Source organism: Chlorocebus sabaeus, chromosome 6 (assembly GCF_047675955.1).
Source record: "Chlorocebus sabaeus isolate Y175 chromosome 6, mChlSab1.0.hap1, whole genome shotgun sequence".
Taxonomy (NCBI): Eukaryota; Metazoa; Chordata; class Mammalia; order Primates; family Cercopithecidae; genus Chlorocebus; species Chlorocebus sabaeus.
In genome coordinates this window covers 55,740,852-55,764,491 of record NC_132909.1, presented here as the reverse complement: position 1 = coordinate 55,764,491, position 23,640 = coordinate 55,740,852, and the positions used below count along the sequence as shown (strand labels likewise).

At 44.8% G+C, this 23,640-nt stretch overlaps 1 protein-coding gene across 3 annotated transcripts in view; it reads left to right on the top strand.

Annotated features, from left to right (window-relative positions):
- The window catches only part of VAV1 (vav guanine nucleotide exchange factor 1), an 80,464-nt gene extending 57,522 nt beyond the window's left edge, over positions 1 to 22,942 (top strand). For all 3 annotated transcript variants that reach the window (XM_037994640.2, XM_037994643.2, XM_037994642.2), the window contains exons 17-27: positions 2 to 99; positions 185 to 207; positions 383 to 428; positions 3,314 to 3,450; positions 3,839 to 3,904; positions 8,259 to 8,290; positions 13,739 to 13,855; positions 15,961 to 16,048; positions 17,908 to 18,022; positions 18,913 to 19,064; positions 22,631 to 22,942. In XM_037994640.2, coding sequence (XP_037850568.2) covers positions 2 to 99; positions 185 to 207; positions 383 to 428; positions 3,314 to 3,450; positions 3,839 to 3,904; positions 8,259 to 8,290; positions 13,739 to 13,855; positions 15,961 to 16,048; positions 17,908 to 18,022; positions 18,913 to 19,064; positions 22,631 to 22,684 — 928 coding nt within the window. In that variant the 3' untranslated portion in view covers positions 22,685 to 22,942. The remainder of the gene's footprint in view (position 1; positions 100 to 184; positions 208 to 382; positions 429 to 3,313; positions 3,451 to 3,838; positions 3,905 to 8,258; positions 8,291 to 13,738; positions 13,856 to 15,960; positions 16,049 to 17,907; positions 18,023 to 18,912; positions 19,065 to 22,630) is intronic.
- The last annotated feature ends 698 nt before the right edge of the window (positions 22,943 to 23,640 follow it).

The window sequence follows — 23,640 nt, the reverse complement described above, 5'->3', positions numbered from 1 at the left end:
GAGGTACCTTCTATCAGGGCTATCGCTGCCATCGGTGCCGGGCACCTGCACACAAGGAGTGTCTGGGGAGGGTCCCTCCGTGTGGCCGACATGGGCAAGGTACGAGTGGGAGGGAGGCTGGGAGATGAGCTTGGTTCTCTGTGGAGGATTTCCCGTTCTCACCGTTACCTTTACTCTCCCATAGATTTCCCGGGAACTATGAGGAAGGTAAGACTTTCCCACGCTCCTTCCTGTGCACTGCACATAATGGGCAACAGTGCAGGGAGGACCCAGGGCATCCCGGAACTGGCCGTGATCCTTTGTGGGGTGAGGACAGTGATGGGGGCCTACAAGCCCCCAGGCTGGGCTTAGGTAAACAGGTTTTCTTTGTCTCTCCTTCCAGGACAAACTGCATCGCAGGGCTCAGGACAAAAAGAGGAATGAGCTGGGTGAGTTGGCAGGGGATGCTGTGTGGGGGCAGGAGGAAAATGTATCTCCATTCATGTTGACCCAGGGACAGATCTCCATCATCATATTAACAGCCACATTGGGCTGGGTGCAATGGCTCCCACCTGTAATCCCAGCAATTTGGGAGGCCAAGGCGGGAGGATCGCTTGAAGTCAGGTGCATGCCACCACGCCTAATTTTTAAATTTTTAAAATAGAGATGAGGTCTTGCTATGTTGCCCAGTCATACTGTATATTTTAATGAATTAATTAAAATTAATTTTATTAAATTAATTTTAATTATTATTTTAATTAATTAATTTATGTATTTATTTTTGGAGATGGAATCTTGCCCCATTGCCCAGGCTGGAGTGCAGTGGTGCGATCTTGGCTCACTACAACCTCCACCTCCCAAGTTCAAATGATTCTCCTGCCTCAGCCTCCTGAGCAGCTGGGACTACAGGCACCACGCTTGGCTGATTTTTGTATTTTGTATTTTTAGTAGAGACGGTGTTTCACCATGTTGAGCAGGCTGGTCTCGAACTCTTAACCTCAGGGGATTGGCCTGCTTGGCCTCCCAGAGTGTTGGGATTACAGGCATGAGCCACTGTGCCCAACCTTAATTTAAAAAAAACTTAAGGCCAGGCGCGGTGGCTCAAGCCTGTAATCCCAGCACTTTGGGAGGCCGAGACGGGCGGATCACGAGGTCAGGAGATCGAGACCATCCTGGTGAACACGGTGAAACCCCATCTCTACTAAAAAAATACAAAAAACTAGCCGGGCGAGGTGGCAGGTGCCTGTAGTCCCAGCTACTCGGGAGGCTGAGGCAGGAGATCCCAGCTAATCAGAAGGCTGAGGCAGGAGAATGGCATAAACCCGGGAGGTGGAGCTTGCAGTGAGCCGAGATCCGGCCACTGCACTCCAGCCTGGGCGACAGAGCGAGATTCCGTCTCAAAAAAAACAAAAACAAAAACGAAAAAACTTAAAAAAATATATACATGTCTCCTTCTGTTGTATTGAGGACATTTGAGTTGTTTCTAGTTTTTTACTATTGCAAATAAAGCTGATACATATATGTCATATATTGTATATGTATATATATAATACATCTTTTTAAAAAAAAATTTTTAGAAGCAGGGTCTTGCTCTGTATCCCAGGCTGGAGTGCAGTGGCAGGAGTGTTCCACTTATATGCCATTTATATGACATATAAATATATAACATAATCAGGTGTGATAATATATAACATAAATATATTACATAAACATAAATATATTTATATAAATATATTACATAAACATAAAATAAATATATTTATATAAATATATAACATAATCATGTCTGTAATCCCAGCACTCAAACTCCAAGGCTAGGAGTTTGAGACCAGCCTGGGCAACATAATGAGACCCTGTGTCTACAAAAAATTTTTTTAAATTAGTGGGGTTCCTGCTTAAACCCAGGAATTCAAGGTTGCAGTGAGCCATGATCACGCCACTGCACTCCAGCCTGGGCAACAGACCAAGATCCTGTTTCAAGGAAATAAAAAAATAAATATGTGAAATCTATGAATAGGTATGTTTTCTTCTTATTATTACTTATTATGTAATTAGCAATAGTCAGCTTTCTTAGCAACAGTCAAAATTAGAAACAGCCCAAGTGTCCTTTATACAATAGAATATATATATACACATATATATATGCACACACATACATGTATTTTATTGAGAGAGGAAATACATACTTTAAGGTATGTAAAAATCAATAAATCTTAAGTATATGACTTAATACGTTTTTATCCATGCAACCAACAATCAAATAAAAGTATAGAACATTTCCATCCATCCGGAACGGCACTGTCTGATATAAATGAATTAAAATGAAATCATCTTAAATTTTTTTTTACTTAGCCTTGGAGCTCTCAATAACTGCCTGTGGCTAGTTGCTACCATATTGGACATATCCATCACCACAGAAAGTTTTATCAGAAAGCACTGCTACTCACCTATCTCCCATAGGGAACCACTGTCTGATGTCTATCACCATAGATTAATTTTGCCTGCTCTTGAGTTTTCTATAAATAAAATCATATAGTGCATGCTTATTTCATCTGGTTTCTTTTATCTGACATAATGATGGTGAGATGCATCGATGTGGTTGCCTGTAGCAACAGCTTTTTCTTTTTCATTGCTGTATAGTATTCCATTATGTGATGGTATCACAATTTGTTTATTGATTGATCAACCTATTGAGGACATTTGGTTGGTTGCCAGTTTTTGGATATTCTGAATAAAGCTGCAACTCTTGAAGGACATTTTTTGTTTTTCGTTTTTTGTTTGTTTGTTTGTTTTGAGATGGAGTCTCACTCCATTGCCTAGGCTGGAGTGCAGTGGCATGATCTCAGCTCACTGCAACCTCTGCCTCCTGAGTTCAAGCGATTCTCCTGCCCCCTGCCTCCCAAGTAGCTGGGATTACAGGCGCCTGCCACCATGCCTGGCTAATTTCTGTAGTTTTAGTAGAGATGGGGTTTCACCACATTGGCCAGTCTGGTCTTGAACTCCTGACCTCAGGTGATCCGTCCACCTCGTCCTCTCAAAGTGATGGGATTGCAGGCGTGAGCCACCTCACCTGGCCAGGACACATGTTTTTATTTCTCTTGGGTTGCTGGGTTACAGAGTAGATACAATGTTTAGCTTCAGTAGATATTGTCGAATAGTTTTCCAAAGAGTATCCCCATCAGCAATGAGTGAGAATTCCAGTTGCTCCACGTTCTTGTTAACACTTGGTATTGCCAGTCTAAAAAGAAAAATTTTAGCCATTCTGGTGGGTGGCAAGATTCAGCATTGAAAGTTGACTGCCAATCACCCTGTACTCCTGTACCCTGTCCTCCAGGTCTGCCCAAGATGGAGGTGTTCCAGGAATACTATGGGCTTCCTCCACCCCCTGGAGCCATTGGACCCTTTCTACGACTCAACCCTGGAGACATTGTGGAGCTCACAAAGGCTGAGGCTGAACAGAACTGGTGGGAGGTACAGGCTGGGACAATAGGAGTGATGGGGTGGGACCCAAGTGTAGGGTTATGGATTCATGTGGTCTCAGGGAGTTGGGTCATAGTCCCAGTGTGCTCTGGAGGTGATGCTTGGAGAGTCAGGGAGGTACACTGAGATTTCTGGGCATAGCTTTTCTGAGATGGCCATCTTCCCAGGAAGTTAATACTGATTGTCACCTCTCTGGGCTCTCCAGGCCATCTTGAGATAGATGGACAAGCAGAGTGACCATTGAGCAGAGAGACGGACACACACACACACACACGAGTGATGGGGCAGGATCCATGTGGAGGGTTATGGGTTTAGGTGGTGGGTGGGGTTATGGATCCTATAACCTCTCTGTTCCTGTTTTTGTCTCCTGGGTGTTTAGGGCAGGAATACATCTACTAATGAAATTGGCTGGTTTCCTTGTAACAGGGTGAAGCCCTACATCCGTGTGAGTGCCTCAAGTCTGAATGGAATAAGGGCGAGGGGTTCAGGGTGGGTCCTGGGAGGATGGGCAGAATTGAAAAGACACCCCTGGAGTTGGGAAGGGGGCTGCCCATCATGGCAGGTCTTTCTGCAACTCAAGGCTTTGCCCACCCCACCAACTGAGCCCAGAGAGGGGCCACCCTAGAAACAATGATTGATCTTTTTCTCCTTGATCATTTTTGTATCAAGGTCCTTTCCTTCCTACACAGGTATGGTAGGGAGGAAGGAGCAGGGACCTAGAAAGTGGGCCTGCCCGTGGCTTCCTTCTGAGACATTGAATTGAGTTCTGTGAGAGCGCTGTGGCCTCCATTGCCTGCATCCTTGCCCTGCTCCTGGTGGACGCACCTGTCCACCCCAGCCTCTGCTGTTCTAGTGTTCTCTTCTCGATGAACCCCTCACTCTTCACGATGACTTCAAAGCTCTCCCTCTCTCCCCAACCTCAGATGTCCCCTAGCTCATTCATAGCAAATGAGCCCACTGTCCACTTCACAGCCTACAGAGGGAAATTCTCTCCAGTGTTGCTTTAACTTTAACTATATTATTTCAGACTTCTAGCAAAGCTATGAGAATAATGCAAAGAGTCCCCATTAGCCTTTACCCAGTTGCATTGGTTCTCCTAATGTTTTGTTCCATTTGCTCTGTCATTTCCTCTCTCTACCCACACATAGTATTTATTTTTCCTGGAAGAGTTAAAAGTGAATTTGCAGATGACATTCCCCTTTACCCCTAAATAGGTCTTAAGAACAAGAACCTCCTTGTACATAACCAGAGCAAGATTTTAAAAGACACAAAATTCAACATTGACATTATACTATTATTGAATTCACAGTCTGTATTTAAATGTTGTCAATTTCCCCAAAAATTTTATCAAAAATTTTTTTGTTCCTGTGGTTTCTCCACTGTCAAGTTACAATATGAGTTTCCAACTCCATCATTCTTTCCACATTTATTAGCTGGTGTTCTGCTGCAAGGAAGCGCTGTCCCTTCTGTCCCCATCTGTCTGTCTATTTATCTATCTATCTATCCATGTACCTACCTACCCATCAATCCATCCATTCATCAATCAATTCTTCCATCCTTCCATCCATTCATCCGTCATCTGTCTACTTATCAATACATTCATGACCTGTTCATCCACCTATCATTTATCTATGTATTATCTATGTATTATCTGTCTATCATCTATCTATTCACTGATAGTCTCTCTACCTATTTTTCACCTACCTATCTAACCATCTATTATCTATTATCTATTATCATTTCTCTCTCATCTATTCATTTATCATTTATCTGTCACCTGTTTATCATCTGTCATCTATCCATGTACCTATTACCTATCTATCCATCATCCATCTATTCTATCTCTTAATTTTTTTGTTTTAGAGAGAGGGTCTCGTTCTGTCACCCAGGCTGGAGTGCAATGGTGTGATTTTAACTCACTGCAGCCTTGACCTCCTGGGCTCGAGCAATCCTCCCATGTCACCCTCCTGAGTGGCTGGGACCCCAGATGCATGCCATTATGCTCAGCTTTACTTATTTATTTATGATGGAGTTGCACTCTTGTTGCCCAGGCTGGAGTGCAGTGGGGTGATCTCGGCTCATTGCAACCTCTGCCTTCTGGTTTCAAGCGATTCTCCTGCCTCAGCCTCCCAACTAGCTGGGATTACAGGTGCCTGCTACCACGCCTGGCTAATTTTTGTATTTTTAGTAGAGATGGAGTTTCACCATGTTGGCCAGGCTGGTTTTGAACTCCTGACCTTGTGAACCACCAGCCTCGGCCTGCCAAAGTGTTGGAATTACAGGTGTGAGCCACCGCGCCCAGCCACAGCCATTTTTTGGTGTGTGATTCTTTTGCAGAGATGGGGTCTCACTATGTTGCACAGGCTGGTCTTGAACTCCTGGGCTCAAGCAGTCATCTCATAGAACATCCTTCCCTTTTTTCTTTTAAAAAATTGAGGTGAAATTTGCAAAACATAAAACTGACCATTACAATGTAGCTGAGATTACAGGCGTGCACCACCATGCCTGGCTAATTTTTTGCATTTTCAGTACAGACTGGGTTTCACCGTGTTAGCCAGGATGGTCTTGATCTCCTGACCTCGTGATCCGCCCGCCTCGGCCTCCCAAAGTGCTGGGATTACAGGCATGAGCCACCGCGTCCGGCCTTTTTTTTTTTTTTTTTTTTTTTGAGATAGGGTGTGGTTCTGTTATCCAGGCTGGAGTGCAGTGGTGGTGCAATTATAACTCACGGCAGCCTGGATCCCCTAAGCTTAAGTGATCCTCCCACTTCAGCCTCCTGAGTAGCTGGGACTACAGGCATGTGCCACCATGCCTGGCTAATTTTTGTACTTTTTTTTTTTTTGAGACAGAGTTTCTCTCTTGTTGCCCAGGCTGGAATGGAATGGTGCGATCTCAGCTCACTGCAACCTCCGCCTCCTGGGTTCAAGCGATTCTCCCGCCTCAGCCTCCACAGTAGCTGGGATTACAGGCACCTGCCACCACACCCAGCTAAGTTTTGTATTTTTAGCAGAGACAGGGTTTCACCATGTTGGCCAGGCTGGTCTTGAACTCCTGACATCAGGTGATCTACCCACCTCCGCCTCTCAAAGTGCTAGGAGTACAGGCATGAGCCAGAGCACCTGGCCCATACTGCTTTTCTTTCTCTTTTCTTTTCTTTCTTTTTTTTTTTTTTTTGGAGATGGAGTTTCGCTCTGTGGCCTGGACTGGAGTGCAGTGGCGCGATCTCGGCTCACTGCAACCTCTCCCTCCCGGGTTCAAGTGATTCTCCTGCCTTCCAAGTAGCTGGGATTCCAAGTAGCTGGGATTACAGGCGTGCACCACCATGCCTGGCTAATTTTTTGTATTTTTAGTAGAGACGGGGTTTTTGCCATGTTGGTCAGGCTGGTCTTGAACTCCTAACCTCATGATCCGCTTGCCTCAGCCTCCCAAAATGCTGGGACTACAGGCGTGAACCACCACCCCCAGCACGTACTGTTTTTCATAGTGCACCATTTTACATTCCTACCAACAGTGCACAAGGGTTCTGATTTCTCCACATCTTTGCCCACATTTGCTACTTTCTGTTTTGTTTGTTGATTTGTTTTTGCCTTATAGTAGCTGTCCTAATGGTTTTAAGGTAGTGAAAGTGAGTACTTTCAGCCGGGCGTGCTGGTTCATGCCTGTAATCCCTGCACTTTGGGAGGCCGGGGCGGGCGGATCACCTGAGGTCGGGAGTTCGAGACTAGCCTGACCAACATGGAAAAAACCCCATCTCTACGAAAAATACAAAATTAACCGGGTGTGGTGACACGTGCCTGTAATCCCAGCTACTCGGGAGGCTGAGGCAGGAGAATCGTTTGAACCTGGTAGGCGGAGGTTGTGGTGAGCCGAGATCACACCATTGCACTCCAGCCTGGGCAAGAAGAGCAAAACTCTCTCTCTAAATAAATAAATAAGAAAGTGAGCACTTTCACCCATATTCAGATGAGGATTGGCAAACTTTTTCCATAAAGAGCCGAGTAGTAGTGTAAACATGCTGACCCTCCAGGGTCCCATACAGTTTTGCAACTCTTTAGTTCTACCCCTGTAGTGCAAAAGTAGCTGTAGATAATCTGTAAATGATGTGTGGCCGTGGCTATTTTCCTATAAAGCATAGTTCATGGGCACTGACAGATGAATTTCATATAATTTTCACAATCCCCAAAATATTATTTTGGCTAGTCATGGTGGCTCATGCTTGCAATCCTAGCTCTTTGGGAGGCCAAAGCAGGAGGATTGCTTGAGGCCAGGAGTTTGAGACCAGCCTGGGAAACAAAGGGAGACGCTCTCCCTCATCTCGAGAATATTAAAAAAATTAAAAATTAGTGGGTGTGGTGGTGCATGCCTGTAGTCCCAGCTACACTGGGAGGCTGAGGTGGGAGGATCGCTTGAACCTGGAAGGTCGAGGCTGCAGTGAGCTATGATTGTACCACTGCACTCCAACCTGGACAACATAGTGAGACTCTGTCCCTAAAAATATATTTTAAAAAAATTCTTTTGATTTTTGCCAACCGTCTAAAAATGTAAAAACCATCCTTGACTTGAGGGTTATGATAAACTGCTGGGAAGAGAACCCCTGCCTTATATGACACTGGGACAGTCTCTCCTCCAAGATTCTGGGACTTTATCCCCAAAGAGTACCACAGTGCCTGGCACATAATAGGCACTCACTAAACGCAAGTGGAATGAATGAATGAAGGAATGAATGAATGAAGTGCCCTGCCCTCTGCTGTCATGCTGGGGTCTTTACACTAAGTCGGGGTCTCTCTCTGTGTTCTTAGGGCCCTCCTCAGGACCTGTCTGTTCATCTCTGGTGAGTAGACAATGAGAGGTTTCTGGGTTGGGGTTCCAGGCTGGGTATGGGAGGAACCTCCGACCCAATTAGTTATGCATTCTGTGTTCCCTGAGCAGCGACTTCTGAATCTAGCTCTGGGCTGGGGGCTGCTGGGGATGGGAAGGACAAAGGAGGGCCCCTGACCTTGGGAGATGTTGGTCTTGTTGGAAGGAAAATAGTTATGATGATGATGATGATGATAGTGGTGATGGTAACGATGATGATGATGATAATGATGATGTGACGGTAACGATGACGATGGTGATGATGACGATGATGATGATGGTGATGGTGATGATGATGACAATGACGACGATGATAATAATGGTGGTGGTGATGGCAACGATGATGATGATGATGATGATGGTGATGATGATAATGATGATGTGACGGTAACGATGATGATGACGATGACGATGATGATGGTGGTGATGGTAGCGATGATGATGATGATGGTGATGGTGATGATGACAATGACGACGATGATGATGATAATGGTGGTGGTGATGGTAACGATGATGATGATGGTGACGATGATGATAATGATGGTGGTGGTGATGGCAACGATGATGATGGTGACAATGATGATAATGGTGGTGGTGGTGATGGCGATGATGATGATGATGATGGTGACGATGATGATAATGGTGGTGGTGGTGATGGCGATGATGATGATGATGATGGTGACGATGATAATGGTGGTGGTGATGGTAACGATGATGATGATGATGGTGGTGACGATGATAATGGTGGTGGTGATGGTAACGATGATGATGATGATGGTGGTGACGATGATAATGGTGGTGGTGATGGTAACGATGATGATGATGATGGTGGTGATGGTAGCGATGATGATGGTGATGGTGATGATGACAATGACGACGATGATGATGATAATGGTGGTGGTGATGGTAGCGATGATGATGATGATGATGGTAACGATGATGATGATGATGATGGCAACGATGATAATGATGGTGGTGGTGATGGTAACAATGATGATGATGACAATGATGATGATAATGATGATGGTGGTGATGGTCATGACAGTCCCAGTTGTTTTTGTAGGATTTTTTGTCTTGCTTGTTTGTTTGTTTTGCACCTATAGCATGTCAAGCATATAGGGGTGGAGGTTTACAGTGTGGCTTTTGGGGCCTGTGACCTGGATTCAAATTCTGACCCCAACCTTACCTAGCTGTGTGACCTTGGGCTGGTAACTTAACCTCTCTCTGTTTCAACATTCCTCTCTGGAAAATAGCTTAATGACAGTATCTACTTCATAGTGTTGTTAGGAGGTATAAATGAGTCTGTCAAGTGCTTAGTCCTGATCCTGACACATAATGAAGACTTTATACAGCATTAGTTGTTGTTATTACTACATTTAATCTGTTCTAAGATGCATTTTTTTTTTTCTTCACATTGGAACATCTCTGTCATTGAAATGGCTCTTGCGATCCACAGTATCCATCTTTGGCTGAATTTTATAGGCAGGAAATGTTCTTTCGTGATGGCACATAAAAGAATGGTGCATTGAACAATTGCTGGCACCTCAGCTCTTTAATGAGCTTCTTTAATTTTCACAAAAGCCCTTTGGAAAATAGATTTGATTCTCACTCCCTGTCCCCTACTTTCTTCTTTTCTTCTTCTTTTTTTTTTTTCAAAGGAGGCTGAGGAGGGGAAGTGACTTATATAACGTCACATGGTGAGGATATGATGGAGATGGGATTTGAACCCAAAACCTCAGTGCTTCAGTTTACCGTCTCTTGCTAGTAATAAAACACAGCATGATTATGCTCCCATCTTCTTGTTGCCCAGGCTGGAGTGCAGTGGTGTGACCTCAGCTCACTGCAACCTCCACCTCCCAGGTTCAAGCGATTCTTCTGCCTCAGCCTCCCGAGTAGCTGGGATTACAGGCACCTGCCACTACACCCAGCTAATGTTTTATATTTTTAGTAAAGACAGGGTTTCACCATGTTGGCCAGGCTGGTCTCGAACTCATGACCTCATGTGATCCACTTGCCTTGGCCTCCCAAAGTTCTGGGATTACAGGTGTGAGCCGCCACGACTGCCTGACGCTTCCATCTTCTAAGTGCCTACCACGTAGTAGCAGGTGCACTGTTGCCATTTATAAAAAATGTGCATCTATGGCATCTCCCTCTTTTCAGAAGAGGAAATTGAGGCCCAGAGAGGCAAAACCAGTTGCCGAGGTCTTAGAACGCGCAAGGGGCAGGGTCAGGATTTGAACCATGGTCTCTTTCGTTAGCGCTCCTTCCGCCCTTCCACGCCAAGATGCGGTCAGTGGGGTGGGGACCAGGGTGAGACCAGGGAGGTTGTCTTGTGGGTGCAAGATTTAAGGGGACACTGAAAATCGCAGTGATTAAGGTCCATCATGTTTTAATGCAACATTAAAAAAATCAAAAACAAGGCAAAAAAAATTCGGGGATGAACAAATATCAAAATTGTAACTAAAGACAGGGTCCAGTAGAGCCGGGACTAAGAGGAGGTGGGTGAGGTAAGTCGGGCAGATTCTGTCTTTATTCAAAAATTTGACGTTTGTTCATCATGGTTTCTTTGCATTCATTAAAAAAAAAAGTTAAACACCAACCTGAACCAGATTTGCATTCATTTTTTAAAATTGAGGTGAAATTTGGCTGGACGTGGTGGCTTATGCCCGTAATCCCAGCCCTTTCGGAGGCCGAGGCGGGTGGATCACTTGAGATCAGGAGTTCAAGACCAGCCTGGGCAACATGGTGAAACCCTGTCTCTACTAAAAATACAAAAATTAGCCCGGCGTGGTGGCACATGCCTGTAGTCCCAGCTACTCGGGAGGCTGAGGCAGGGGAATCGCTTGAACCTGGGAGGTGGAGCTTGTAGTGAGCCGAGATTGTGCCATTGCACTCCAGCCTGGGCAACAGAGTGAGACTCTGTCTCAAAAAAAAATTAATTAATTAATTAAATTTTAAAAAATGAGGTAAATTCATACAACATAAAATTAACCTTGTAATGGTTACTGGCATTTCTATTTCTATTCATATTTACATTTATATTACATATTAACATTTACATGATGTTAGATATTATACACAATTACATATGATTTATAATTAATACCTACTCTTTACATTGTGTATTTATGCGTATAACCTATTATATATTATACCACATATCATAATATATATTTATATTATGCTATGTATTATCACAAATTAATGTTTTTAATTTATATTGCACATTTATGTTTATATATCATATGCATTATATAATACACTATACTGTAGCTTTATATATTACATATTTACATTTACATTATGTTAGGTGACATAAAATTATATATTATGCATAATATGTATTATTTATATAATGTTACATTTATGTCATATTGTACATTAAATATTTTAATATAATTTACATTAACATGACATATTTACACATATATAAAATTATATACTATGCATAATTATGTATTATACATAATTAATATTCCTTATTGTATGTTACATTTCTATCATGTTGCACATTATACACTATAACATACATTACATTAACATGAGATATTTATGCTTATATGAAATTATGTATTATGGGCTGGGCGTGGTGGCTCACGCCTGTAATCCCAGCACTTTGGGAGGCTGAGGCGGGTGGATCACTTGAGGTCCAGAGTTCAAGACCAACTTGGCCTACATGGTGAAATCCCGCAAAAATTAGCTGTGTGTGGTGGTGTGCACCTGTAATCCCAGCTACTTGGGAGGCTGAGGCAGGAGAATCGCTTGAACCTAGGAGGCAGAGATTGCAGTGAGCCAAGACCGTGCCACTGCACTCCAGCCTGGGCGACAGAGCGAGGCTCTGTCTCAAAAAAAAAATTACATATTATGTATAATTATGTATTACATATAATTAATATGTATTATTTATGTTGTCCATTTACATTTATAGTATATGTTATACCATATATTTTACATTTACATAGACTATATATGGTGTATCTATGTAATATAAATATTACATGTATATTTATATTATATTCACATTATATATTATAGTTATAGATAACTATAATTATCATATATAGCTATCTACAATATAGAGTTATATATAATGATTATATGTTGTGTATTATATATAACTATTATTTATATTGAATATTTACATTCACATTATAAATATATTCATGTTACATTTACATTCAGTGGCTTTTTTTTTTTTTTTTTGGAGACAGAGTTTCTCCCTGTTGCCTGGGCTGGAGTGCAGTGGTGTGATCTCAGCTCACTGCAATCTCCACCTTCCGAGTTCAAGCGATTCTCCTGCCTCAGCCTCCTGAATAGCTAGGATTAGAGGTGCCCGCCATCAAGCCCAGCTAATTTTTGTTTAGTAGAGACGGGGTTTCACCATGTTGCCCAGGCTGGTCTCGAACTCCTGACCTTGTGATTCACCCACCTCGGCCTCCCAAAGTGCTGGGATTACAGGCGTGAGCCACCGCGCCCAGCCAGTGGCATTTAGTATATTTGCAATACTGTGCCGCCATCACCGCCATTTATCACCAAAACATTCTCATCACCCCCAAGAGAAACCCCATCCCGGGCAGTTGCTCCTGCCTCCCACACCCCCCGGGAACCAAGAGTCTCCTTCCTGTCTCAGCGGATTGGCCTGTCCTGGACATTTCCTACAAGTGGAACCCTACATTGTGTGGCCGTTCGTTCCTGCCTTCCCTCACTGAGTGCGAGGTTTTGAAGGCTCATCTCTATTGTAGCCGGTGTCAGTGCTGCTTCCCTTTTGATGGCTGATTTTTTTATTCATTGTGATGTCTAAGAATATTGTATTAGAATACTGTGTATTAGAATATTACGCAGTAATATTCTAATATTAGAAGACTGTGTGTATTAGAATACTGTGTGTTTTACTTATTGTCATTAGAATACTGCGTATTAGAATATTACACAGTAATATTCTAATATTAGAAGACTGTGTGTATTAGAATACTGTGTGTTTTACTTATTGTCATTTACCTTGACGATTGGGTTTTTTGGCTCTCACTTACATTTTGCACCTGAGGCTCGTGACTCAGTCTCCTTCCCCTACTTCTGTCCGGGTGACCACGGAGATGGGCACACAGTGAGCCTTCAGGAAATGCCTGGCGAAGCCATCGCCAAGTTCCAGAGACCCAGCCAGACCCAAAGGGCTGAACCATCCCCCTGAGTCCGTGTGTCAGACCTTGGTGGTGACCTACAGAAGTGGAAGCCCGCTCCCCGTGTCTGGGCTCCGGCCCCTGCCTCCACGGGGCCTACCTTGGTGCTGAAGGGCTGTTAGATCCAGGCTGTCACCAACTTTAAAAAATCAAAGTGATTCAGGGGAAAAGGCAGCCTCCCTATGGCAATAGGGGGACCCAGGCACGGGGGCCGTGCCACCTCTGTCCTTGGTGTCTCTTTGCAGGTACGCAGGCCCCATGGAACGGGCAGGGGCAGAAAGCATCCTCGCCAACCGCTCAGACGGGACTTTCTTGGTGCGGCAGAGGGTGAAGGATGCAGCCGAATTTGCCATCAGCATTAAGTAACTCCTCTCTCCCTGACCCATACCCTTTTGGGGCCTGGGCTCTGCAGGCCTGGGAAAAAGGATAGCCAGGGTTTACTTTATAGAAGTGTGCAGTAATAACGTCCACCTTTTACTGAACCCCTGCTGGGTCCCAAGTGCCTTTCACCTTTCTTATTTCTTTTAATTGACAACCACAAGAAAGAGATATGATTCCTATAGAGGCTCAAAAAGGCTTTTAAAAATTAATTGAGTCAGAATCTCCCTCTGTCGCCCTGACCTTTCTTTTTTCCCTTTTCTTTCTTTCTTTTCTTTTCTTTTCTTTTTTTTTTTTTTTTTTTAGACAGAGTCCCTCTGTCACCCAGGCTGGAGTGCAGTGGTGTGATCTCAGCTCACTGCAACCTCCGCCTCCCAGGTTCAAGCGATTCTCCTGCTTCAGACTCCCGAGTAGCTGGGATTACAGGTGCCTGCCACCTCGCCCAGCTGATTTTTGTAGTTTTAGTAGAGATGGGGTTTCTCCATGTTGGCTAGGCTGGTCTCAAACTCCTGACCTCAAGTGATCCACCTGCCTTGGCCTCCCAATGTGCTGGGATTACAGGCATGAGCCATCGTGCCTGGCCTGAAGGCTTTTATTTTTAACCAATTTTCATATATATATATCTTTTTCTTTTTTTTTTAATTTCCAGGAATTTCTAATTTTTAAAAATTTATTTTATTATTATTATTTTTTATTTTTTATTTTTTTGTGACAGAGTCTCTCTCTGTTGCCCAGGCTGGAGTGCAGTGGTGTGATCTCAGCTCACTGCAACCTCTACCTCCCAGGTTCAAGCGATTCTTCTGCCTCAGCCTCTTGAGTAGCTGGGATTACAGGTGCATGTCACCATGCCTGGCTAATTTTTTTGTATTTTTAGTAGCGACAGTGGGGTGGTGGGGGCAGGGCAGTTTCACCATGTTGGCCAGGTTGGTCTCAAACTCCTGACCTCAGATGATCCACCCGCTTCGGATTCCCAAAGTGCTGGGATTACAGGCGTGAGCCACTGTGCCTGGCCGATATTGTTCCCATCTTTATGTCCATGTGTACCCAATGTTTAATCCCTGCTTATAAGTGAGAACATGGGCTATTTGGTTTTCTGTTTCTGTGTTAATTGGCTTAGGATAATAACACCCAGTGCATCCACGCTGCCGCAGTACACGTGATCTTATTCTTTTTTATGGCTGTATAGTATTCCCATAGTGTATATGTACCACATTTTCTTATCCAGTCCACTGTTGATGGGCACCTGGGTTGACTCCAGGTCTTTGCTATCGTGAGTGGTGCTGTGACGAACATACGAGGGCGTGTGTCTTTTTGACAACACGATTACTTTCTCCTTTGGATAGATACCCAGTCCTCGGGTTGCTGCATCAAATGGTGGTTCTATTTTTAGTTCTTTGAGAAACCTCCAAACTGCTTTCCATAGTAGCTGAACCAATTTACATTCCAACCCACAGTGCAGAAGAATTCCCTTCTCTCACATGTTGCTGAGTGTGTAATTTCGTTTTTATTTTTGGCTCCTGTGAATTTCCCTTACTTTTTTTTTTTTTTTTTTTTTTTTTTTTTTTTTTTAGAGTTCAGCATTTTTTTTTCTCAACATTTCTAGGGTTTTTGTAATGGGAAGCGGTTTTTGTTGTTGTTGTTGTTGTTTGTGTGTGTGTTTGTTTTTGATCTAGTTTGCCAGATAAGCAGGAGTGGAGGTCTCCTCCAAGGCCCCTTTTAGTCTATGTCCACCATATTGACAGAAATGGGTTTCTCCTCCCTCTTCCTTTATATCCTGTGGTCGTCTATATTGGTGGAAGGGGAGGTCTCTTCCTGTCTATTCTAGAACACTGCTTTCTTTACAAGGCCCTACTGACTTCTCAACAAACCTGTGAGTCAGGGAAGATGATTCCTCTTCTACGAGAGGAAGACATGAAGGCTTAGAGTAGCAAAGGCCCCAAGGAATGGGTTCTGTTGGGACAGCTTCAGGGTTTGGGTTCCAGCAGTTACTCTTCCCTGAAAGGGTCAAGGTTGCTTCTTCCGTGACTGGGGCTTGGTGGGGAACGGGCCTGGTCCCTGGACTCAGGGCCCGGTGACCATCTGGTTCCAGATATAACGTCGAGGTCAAGCACATTAAAATCATGACAGCAGAGGGACTGTACCGGATCACAGAGAAAAAGGCTTTCCGGGGGCTTACGGTAAGGACCAACGTCCGCTCAACCCCAGCTTTCCAGAACCTAGGAGGACCCTCCCTGCACCTGAGGCTTGGGACCTCCTTTTCCTACATTCAGGGTGACACCCCTGCAGTGGCACTGCAGTGCAAGTGACCTTAAATTTATGTTCTTAATGATGAACAATGGGAGTAATAATGACTAACAGCAGTTGAGTATTGACAGAGCATTTAAGTGTAAGATATATTAATTTTTAAATTTTATTTATACATATATATGTATGTTATGTATATATGTATGTGCGTATATATGTATATATACATATATGTATGTGCGTATTTAAATTTTACTTACATATATACACATACATATGTATACATACATATGTAGTATATATGTATATATGTGTGTCTGTTTATTTATATAGATAGATTGAGAGAGAAAGAGAGAGTCTTGCTCTGTTGCCCAGGCTGGAGTGCAGTGGTGCAATCATAGTACACTGCAGCCTCAAATTCCTGGGCTAAATAATCCTCTCGCCTCAGCCTCCTGAGTAGCTGGGACTATAGGCATGCACCATCATGCCTGGCTAATTAAAAAAATTTTTTTTTGTAGAGATGGGGACTTGCTTTGTTGCTCAGGCTGGCCTTGAACTCCTGGGCTCAAATAATCCTTCTGTCTTGGCCTCCCAAAGTGTTGGGATTAGAGGTGTGAGTTACTGCATTCAGCCCTCAAATATGTTATAGATAGGAACCTAATTAATCCCCTCAACCTTCTGAGTTCCCATTTCACAGATGGGTAAAACTGAGGTTTACTCCTCATCTAGCTTCACTGAATGGCAGACCTATAGCTTGTCTTTGCCTAATCTGCTGCATAATTGTTTCGGCAATAACTCAAATGCCTTTTGAATGTTCTTGCTTCTGTTTGGTGCCTTGTAATTTTCAGCCATAGTTTAGACATTTTTAGGCCTAGTGGTCTAAGGCATATGGTTTTTATCCATGGTCTGTGAGCCCTTGAGAAGCTGAGTCCTCTGAAAGAAAGTCCAGAATTGTGCATGCATCTATGTTTTTTGTCTTAGATTTCACTCGATTCACAAATGGATCCTTGACTCCCCCAAAGGTTAATTTATTCAACAAATCTCTTTTTTCCTCCATACTTTTTATTCTGAAACACGTTCCCCCAATTTTTAACTTCTGAAAAATTTCAGACAAGTTGTTGGAATAGAGTAATCAGTATCTATGAACCTTTCATATAGGTTTACTTTAAAAAAAAAATACAAGAGACAGAATCTTGCTCTGTGGCCCAGGCTAGAGTACAGTGTTGTGATCATAGCTCACTGTAGCTTCAAACCCCTGGGCTCAGGCGATCCTCCTTCCTCAGCCTCCTGAATAGCTGGGACTACAGGCATGCACTGTCATGCCTAGCTAATTTTTTAGTATTTTGTAGAGATGGGATCTTGCTATGTTGCCCAGGCTGGTCTTGAACTCTTGGCTTCAAGTGATCCTCCCACGTTGGCTTCCCAAGGTGCTGAGATTACAGGCATGAGCCACTGCATCTGGCCCAATGATGATTGTTAATTGTAAATTAAGGCACGTGGCACCCATAGAAGGTTTCAAATCTGGCGAGCTAATTATCTGGTAAATTGATCACGAAGTGAATTAGTCCACTATTAGAAGAACTTGTTTTAGGCAATGTGGTGCCTTCCCCATAAATGGTCCTGGCTGCTCAGGAAGGTGATGAACTCCCCATCATGGGGGGCATTCAAGGGGTCACTTGCCAAAGAGGCCAGAGGCAGGGCCTGCTTCATATGAAGAGATGGCTCTTCCTAGCTCTTCCCCTTTATGGACTGGCCTGCTGGGATAGCATCTGCCATGTTGTCCGCCTTCTAGGAGCTGGTGGAGTTTTACCAGCAGAACTCCCTAAAGGATTGCTTCAAGTCTCTGGATACCACCTTGCAGTTCCCCTTCAAGGAGCCTGAGAAGAGGACCATCAGCAAGCCAGCAGGTAGGAGGTCTCAGACTGGGGGCTTACAGCCCCAGCCCCTTCCCATTGTGGAGGGAAAGTTTGGGGATGACACTGACACCCCTTCCAATGGGTTTGCAGAGCTCGTATCTGTGCAGTAGCAGGAACCCCTTTCCACTCCTGTCTATCCCTTCATACATATATACACATACATATATATACACGTATATATATATATGTATTTTTTTTTTTTTTTTTTTTTTTTTGAGACAGAGTCTCACTCTGTCGCCTAGGCTGGAGTGCAGTGGTGCAATCTTAGCTCACTGCAACCTTTGCCTCCCACCTCCCAGGTTCAAGGGATTCTCATGTCTCAGCCTCAAAATAAAAAAATAAAAATAAAAATTCAAAAACAGTTTTATTTTCCGGCTGGGCGCGGTGACTCACACCTGTAACTACAGCACTTCGGGAGGCCAAGGCGGGTGGATCACTTGAGGTGAGGAGTTCAAGACCAGCCTGGCCAACATGGTGAAGCCCCATGTCTACTAAAAACATAAAAATCAGTCGGGCATGGTGGCACAGGCCTGTAATCCCTGAGGATATTCAGGAGGCTGAGGCAGGAGAATTGCTTGAACCCGGGAGGCAGAGGTTGCAGTGAGCTGAGATTGTGCCATTGCACTCCAGTCTGGGCAACAGAGCGAGACTCTATCTCAAAAAAAAAAAAAAAAAAAAAGGCTTATTTTCTAAATTTGAATGGGAGGATGATGCTGGGAGTACAGTTGTACCCCCTTACAGCAGAGGGCATCTAATACTCTGCAACGAAGAGCACTGATAACTCCTTTACCCTGGAGTTACCATCCCAAGAGCTTGTGCCCCCCGACAGTGAGTGCGTATCTGCCCCAGACCCTTTTCTCAGTTCTGTTCTCTCTCCACAGTGGGAAGCACAAAGTATTTTGGCACAGCCAAAGCCCGCTATGACTTCTGCGCCCGGGACCGATCAGAGCTGTCGCTCAAGGAGGGTGACATCATCAAGATCCTTAACAAGAAGGGACAGCAAGGCTGGTGGCGAGGGGAGATCTATGGCCGGGTGAGTCAGGCAGGGCTGGGTGACAGGGGGAAGCCATGGGGGTTGACCTGGTGGTGGAGGGGACAGGAATTGGGGACTGGAGAAGGTGAGGTGTGGCTCCCGTGGAGGTCTTTCCTGGTTGGAGGGAAGGAAGGGACACAGGGATGTCATTTATGCATTTATGCAACCTATCTGCATGTATTGAGCACCTGCTGTGTACAGACATGGTGCTGGGTGCCAAGGAGATAGAAACAAGCACGGTACAAGGACTGCTCTCATGAAACTTATAATCGAATGTGGAGGACAGACTTATAACCAAGCAGTCATGACGCTGAGTGGTCAAGATTAACAAGGGTGCTGGTCATGGTGGCTTATGCCTGTAATCCCAGTGCTTTGGGAGGCTGAGGTGGGAGGATCTCTTGAGACCACAAATTCGAGACCAGCCTGGCTAAAATAGTGAGATCCCACCTCTCCATAAATAAAAGTAAAAACATTAGTTGGGTGTGGTAGTGTGTGCTTGTAGTCCCAGGTACTCGGGAGGCTGAGGTGGGAGGATTGCTTGAGTCCAGGAGTTGGAGGCTGCAGTGAGCTATGATTGTGCCACTGCACTCCAGCCTGGGCAACAGATCAAGACCCTGTCTTTAAAAAAAAAAGAAAGAGGCTGGGCGCGGTGGCTCACGCCTGTAATCCCAGCACTTTGGGAGGCTGAGGTGGGTGGATCACGACGTCAGGAGATCAAGACCATCCTGGTTAACACGATGAAACCCCATCTCTACTAAAAATACAAAAAACATTATCTGGGCGTGGTAGCGGGCGCCTGTAATCCCAGCTACTTGGGAGGCTGAGGCAGGAGAAAGGCGTGAACCCAGGAGGCGTAGCTTGCAGTGAACCAAGATCACGCCACTGCACTCCAGTCTGGGTGACAGAGCGAGACTGTATCTCAAAAAAAAAAAAAAAAAAAAAAAAAAAAGAAAGAAAGAATAAAAGAGATTGTGGTGGAAAATCGCAGGGCAGAGTGGGAGCACTGAGGGAGCCCCTGACCCAGCCTAGGAGCAGATCGGGATGACTTCTGAAAGGCCAAACTGATTAATAAGGGATAAATAAAGTCATCCAAGTGAAAAGGTTGTAGATGTGTTGGGGGAAAGTGTTCCAGACAGAAGGACCAGCGTGTGCAAAGGCCCTGGGGTTAGAGGGTGATTGGCATGTTTGGAAAACGTCGAGGCAGGAGGCAGGGATCCGTGTCTGTCTTGCTCACTGCAACATCACACCAGTGCTTGGGACAGCGAGTGCCTGGTACACAGTAGGTGCCAAATCAGTACTGAATGTACAAAGAGGTAGAGCTGGGACTAAACCACTGTGCTCACTTGCCTGCTTGAATTCCGACTCTAAGGAGTGGAATAGACCTTGGGGCTCTTCAAGTCCACTTGTTTCTGCCAAGTTCTTATTTTTGTTCCATGAAGGCAGAGCACCTTCTTTATTTTATCCACTGATGACTTCTCAGTCTCTAGAATTCCGCCTTGATTACGATGATTTCTTAGAAATATTTGTGTGATGATGACAAAGACAGTGGTTAAAGCTTACATTCTCCTGGGGAAAACATACAAGAAAAAAATGATCTGGATAACTGCATAGATGAGGAGTTTTAAAACATTGGAGGGTCAGTTTAATGAGCAGTGGAGGACAGTTAGGGTTTGAGAGAGGCTTTTGGAGCATTGAGGAAGGATTGGGATGTAAAGGATTCATTCATCTGTCCATCCATCTATCCATCCATCCATCCATCCACAAATCATCCATTCATCTGTGCATCCATCCATCTCAACCTATGCATCTATCCATTCATCCACCCACCCTTCCATTCACCTATCTATTCATCCATCCACCTACTCACTCATTAAAACATTAATCTATCCATTAATCCACCATCCATCCAACATCTATTCACCCATTTCTGTCTGTGCATCCATCCATCTATCTATGCATGCAGCCATCTGTTAATCTATCTCTATAGTTATCCATCCATCTACCTACCCATCAGGCCATTAATTCATCCATCCAACCACCATCCACCAAAGCATGTATCCATCCACCCATTCATCTATCTATCTATCCATCCATCCATCCATCCATCCATCCATCCATCCATCACCTATCCATTATCTATCGATCGATCTATTATCTATCTATCTATCTATCTATCTATCTATCTATCTATCTATCTATCTATCTTTCTACCTATCCACCTACTCATCAATCCAATAATCCATCCATTCATCTATCCATCCATCCAACAAATATTCATTTAGTATCTACTGTGTGCCAGGAACTGTCCTAGGCTCTTGGGATTCAGTGACAATTAATACAGACAAAAATCCCTGCTGGCCAGGCGTGGTGGCTCATGCTTGTAATCCGAGCACTTTGGGAGGTCAAGGTGGGTTGATCACTTGAGGAGAGGAGTTTGAGACTCGCCTGGTCAACATGGTGAAACCCTGTCTCAACTAAAGATACAAAAAAATTAGCTGGGCGTGGTGGCATGCACCTGTAATCCCAGCTACTCGTTAAGCTGAGGCAGGAGAATTCCTTGAACCCAGGAGGCGGAGGTTGTGGTGAGTCGAGATCGTGCCACTGCACTGCAGCCTGGGCAACAGAGTGAGATTCTGTCTCAAAAAAAAAAAAAAAAAAAAAAAAAATTCTCCCTTGTAAAGCTCACATTGTAGTTGCAGAGAGGGGAACAGACATAAAGCTTGTAAATAAGCAAATGATACATAATGAATCCGATGGTGATAGGTGCTATAGAGAAAGATAAAGCAAAAAACGGGGTCCAGGCGCGGTGGCTCACGCCTGTAATCCTAGCATTTTGGGAGGCTGAGATGGGCAGATCATCGGAGGTCAGAAGTTTGAAACCAGCCTGGCCAACATGGTGAAACCCCGTCTCTATTAAAAATACAAAACAATTAGCCGGGTGTAGTGGCAGGCGCCTGTAATCCCAGCTAATCGGGAGGCTGAGGCAGGAGAATCACTGGAACCCAGGAGGTGGAGGTTGCAGTGAGCTCAGATTGCACCATTGCACTCCAGCCTGGGAGACAGAGTGAGACTCCGTCTCAAAAAAAAAAAAAAAAAAAAGAAAAGAAAAAAAAAAGGAAAGGGGCTAAGGAGTGAGTGTTGGGGCGGGTGGAGCTTGCAATTCTGAATAGGGTGGCTATGAATGCCTTGCTGATAAAGTGACATTTAGGGAGGGACTTTTAGGAGGTAATGGGGGTGTGTGTGTCTGTGTGTGTATGTGTGTCTGTGTGTGTGTGTCTGTGTGTCTGTGTGTGTGTGTCTATGTGTGTGTGTGTGTCTATGTGTATGTCTGTGTCTGTGTGTGTGTGTGTGTATGTCTGTGTCTGTGTGTGTGTGTCTGTGTCTGTGTGTGTCTGTGTGTGTGTGTATGTGTGGTCAGCCTTGGGTATGTTGGGTGATGTGTTTTCTGGGGTAGAAGGAGTAGCAGGTGCAAAGGCCCTGAGGTGGGAGGGAGCCTACCTGGTGTGTGGAGGGGCAGTAAGAGGATGTGCGGAGGCTGCTCTGATGAACTCCTCATCTGTTTCCAGGTTGGCTGGTTCCCTGCCAACTACGTGGAGGAAGATTATTCTGAATACTGCTGAGCCCTGGTGCACTGGCAGAGAGACGAGAGACTCCAAGCTCTGAGCCCGGCGTGGGCAGGCAGCGGGGCCAGGGGCTGTGACAGCTCCCAGCGGGTGGAGACCTTGGGATGGACTGGAGGAGGCCAGCGTCCGGCTGGCGGTGCTCCCGGGATGTGCCCTGTCACGGTTAATTTATAACACCCCGATTTCCTCTTGGGTCCCCTCAAGCAGATGGGCTCAAGGGGTTTACATTTAATAAAAGAATGAAGATGGATGGAAGCCCTGGCGTCGTTCAGAAGGACCTGCCAGGAGAGAGATGGGGAAAGAGTGTGCCACACCAACAAAGCTCCTCACCAATCACAGAGACCCTCACCAATCCACAGACAAAGCCCCTCACCAATCCACAGACATAGCCCCTAACCAATCTCAAAGCCCCTCACCAATCCACAGACAAAGCCCCTAACCAATCACAAAGCCCCTTACCAATCCACAGACAAAGCCCCTAACCAATCACAAAGCCCCTCACCAATCCACAGACAAAGCCCCTAACCAATCACAAAGCCCCTCACCAATCCACAGACAAAGCCCCTCACCAATCACAAAGCCCCTCACCAATCCACAGACAAAGCCCCTAACCAATCACAAAGCCCCTCACCAATCACAAAGCCCCTCACCAATCCACAGACATAGCCCCTAACCAATCACAAAGCCCCTCACCAATCCACAGACAAAGCCCCTAACCAATCACAAAGCCCCTCACCAATCCACAGACAAAGCCCCTAACCAATCACAAAGCCCCTCACCAATCCACAGACAAAGCCCCTAACCAATCACAAAGCCCCTCACCAATCCACAGACAAAGCCCCTCACCAATCCACAGACAAAGCCCCCTCACCAATCTACAGACAAAGCCCGTCACCAATCCACAGACAAAGCCCCCTCACCAATCACAGACAAAGCCCCCTCACCAATCACAG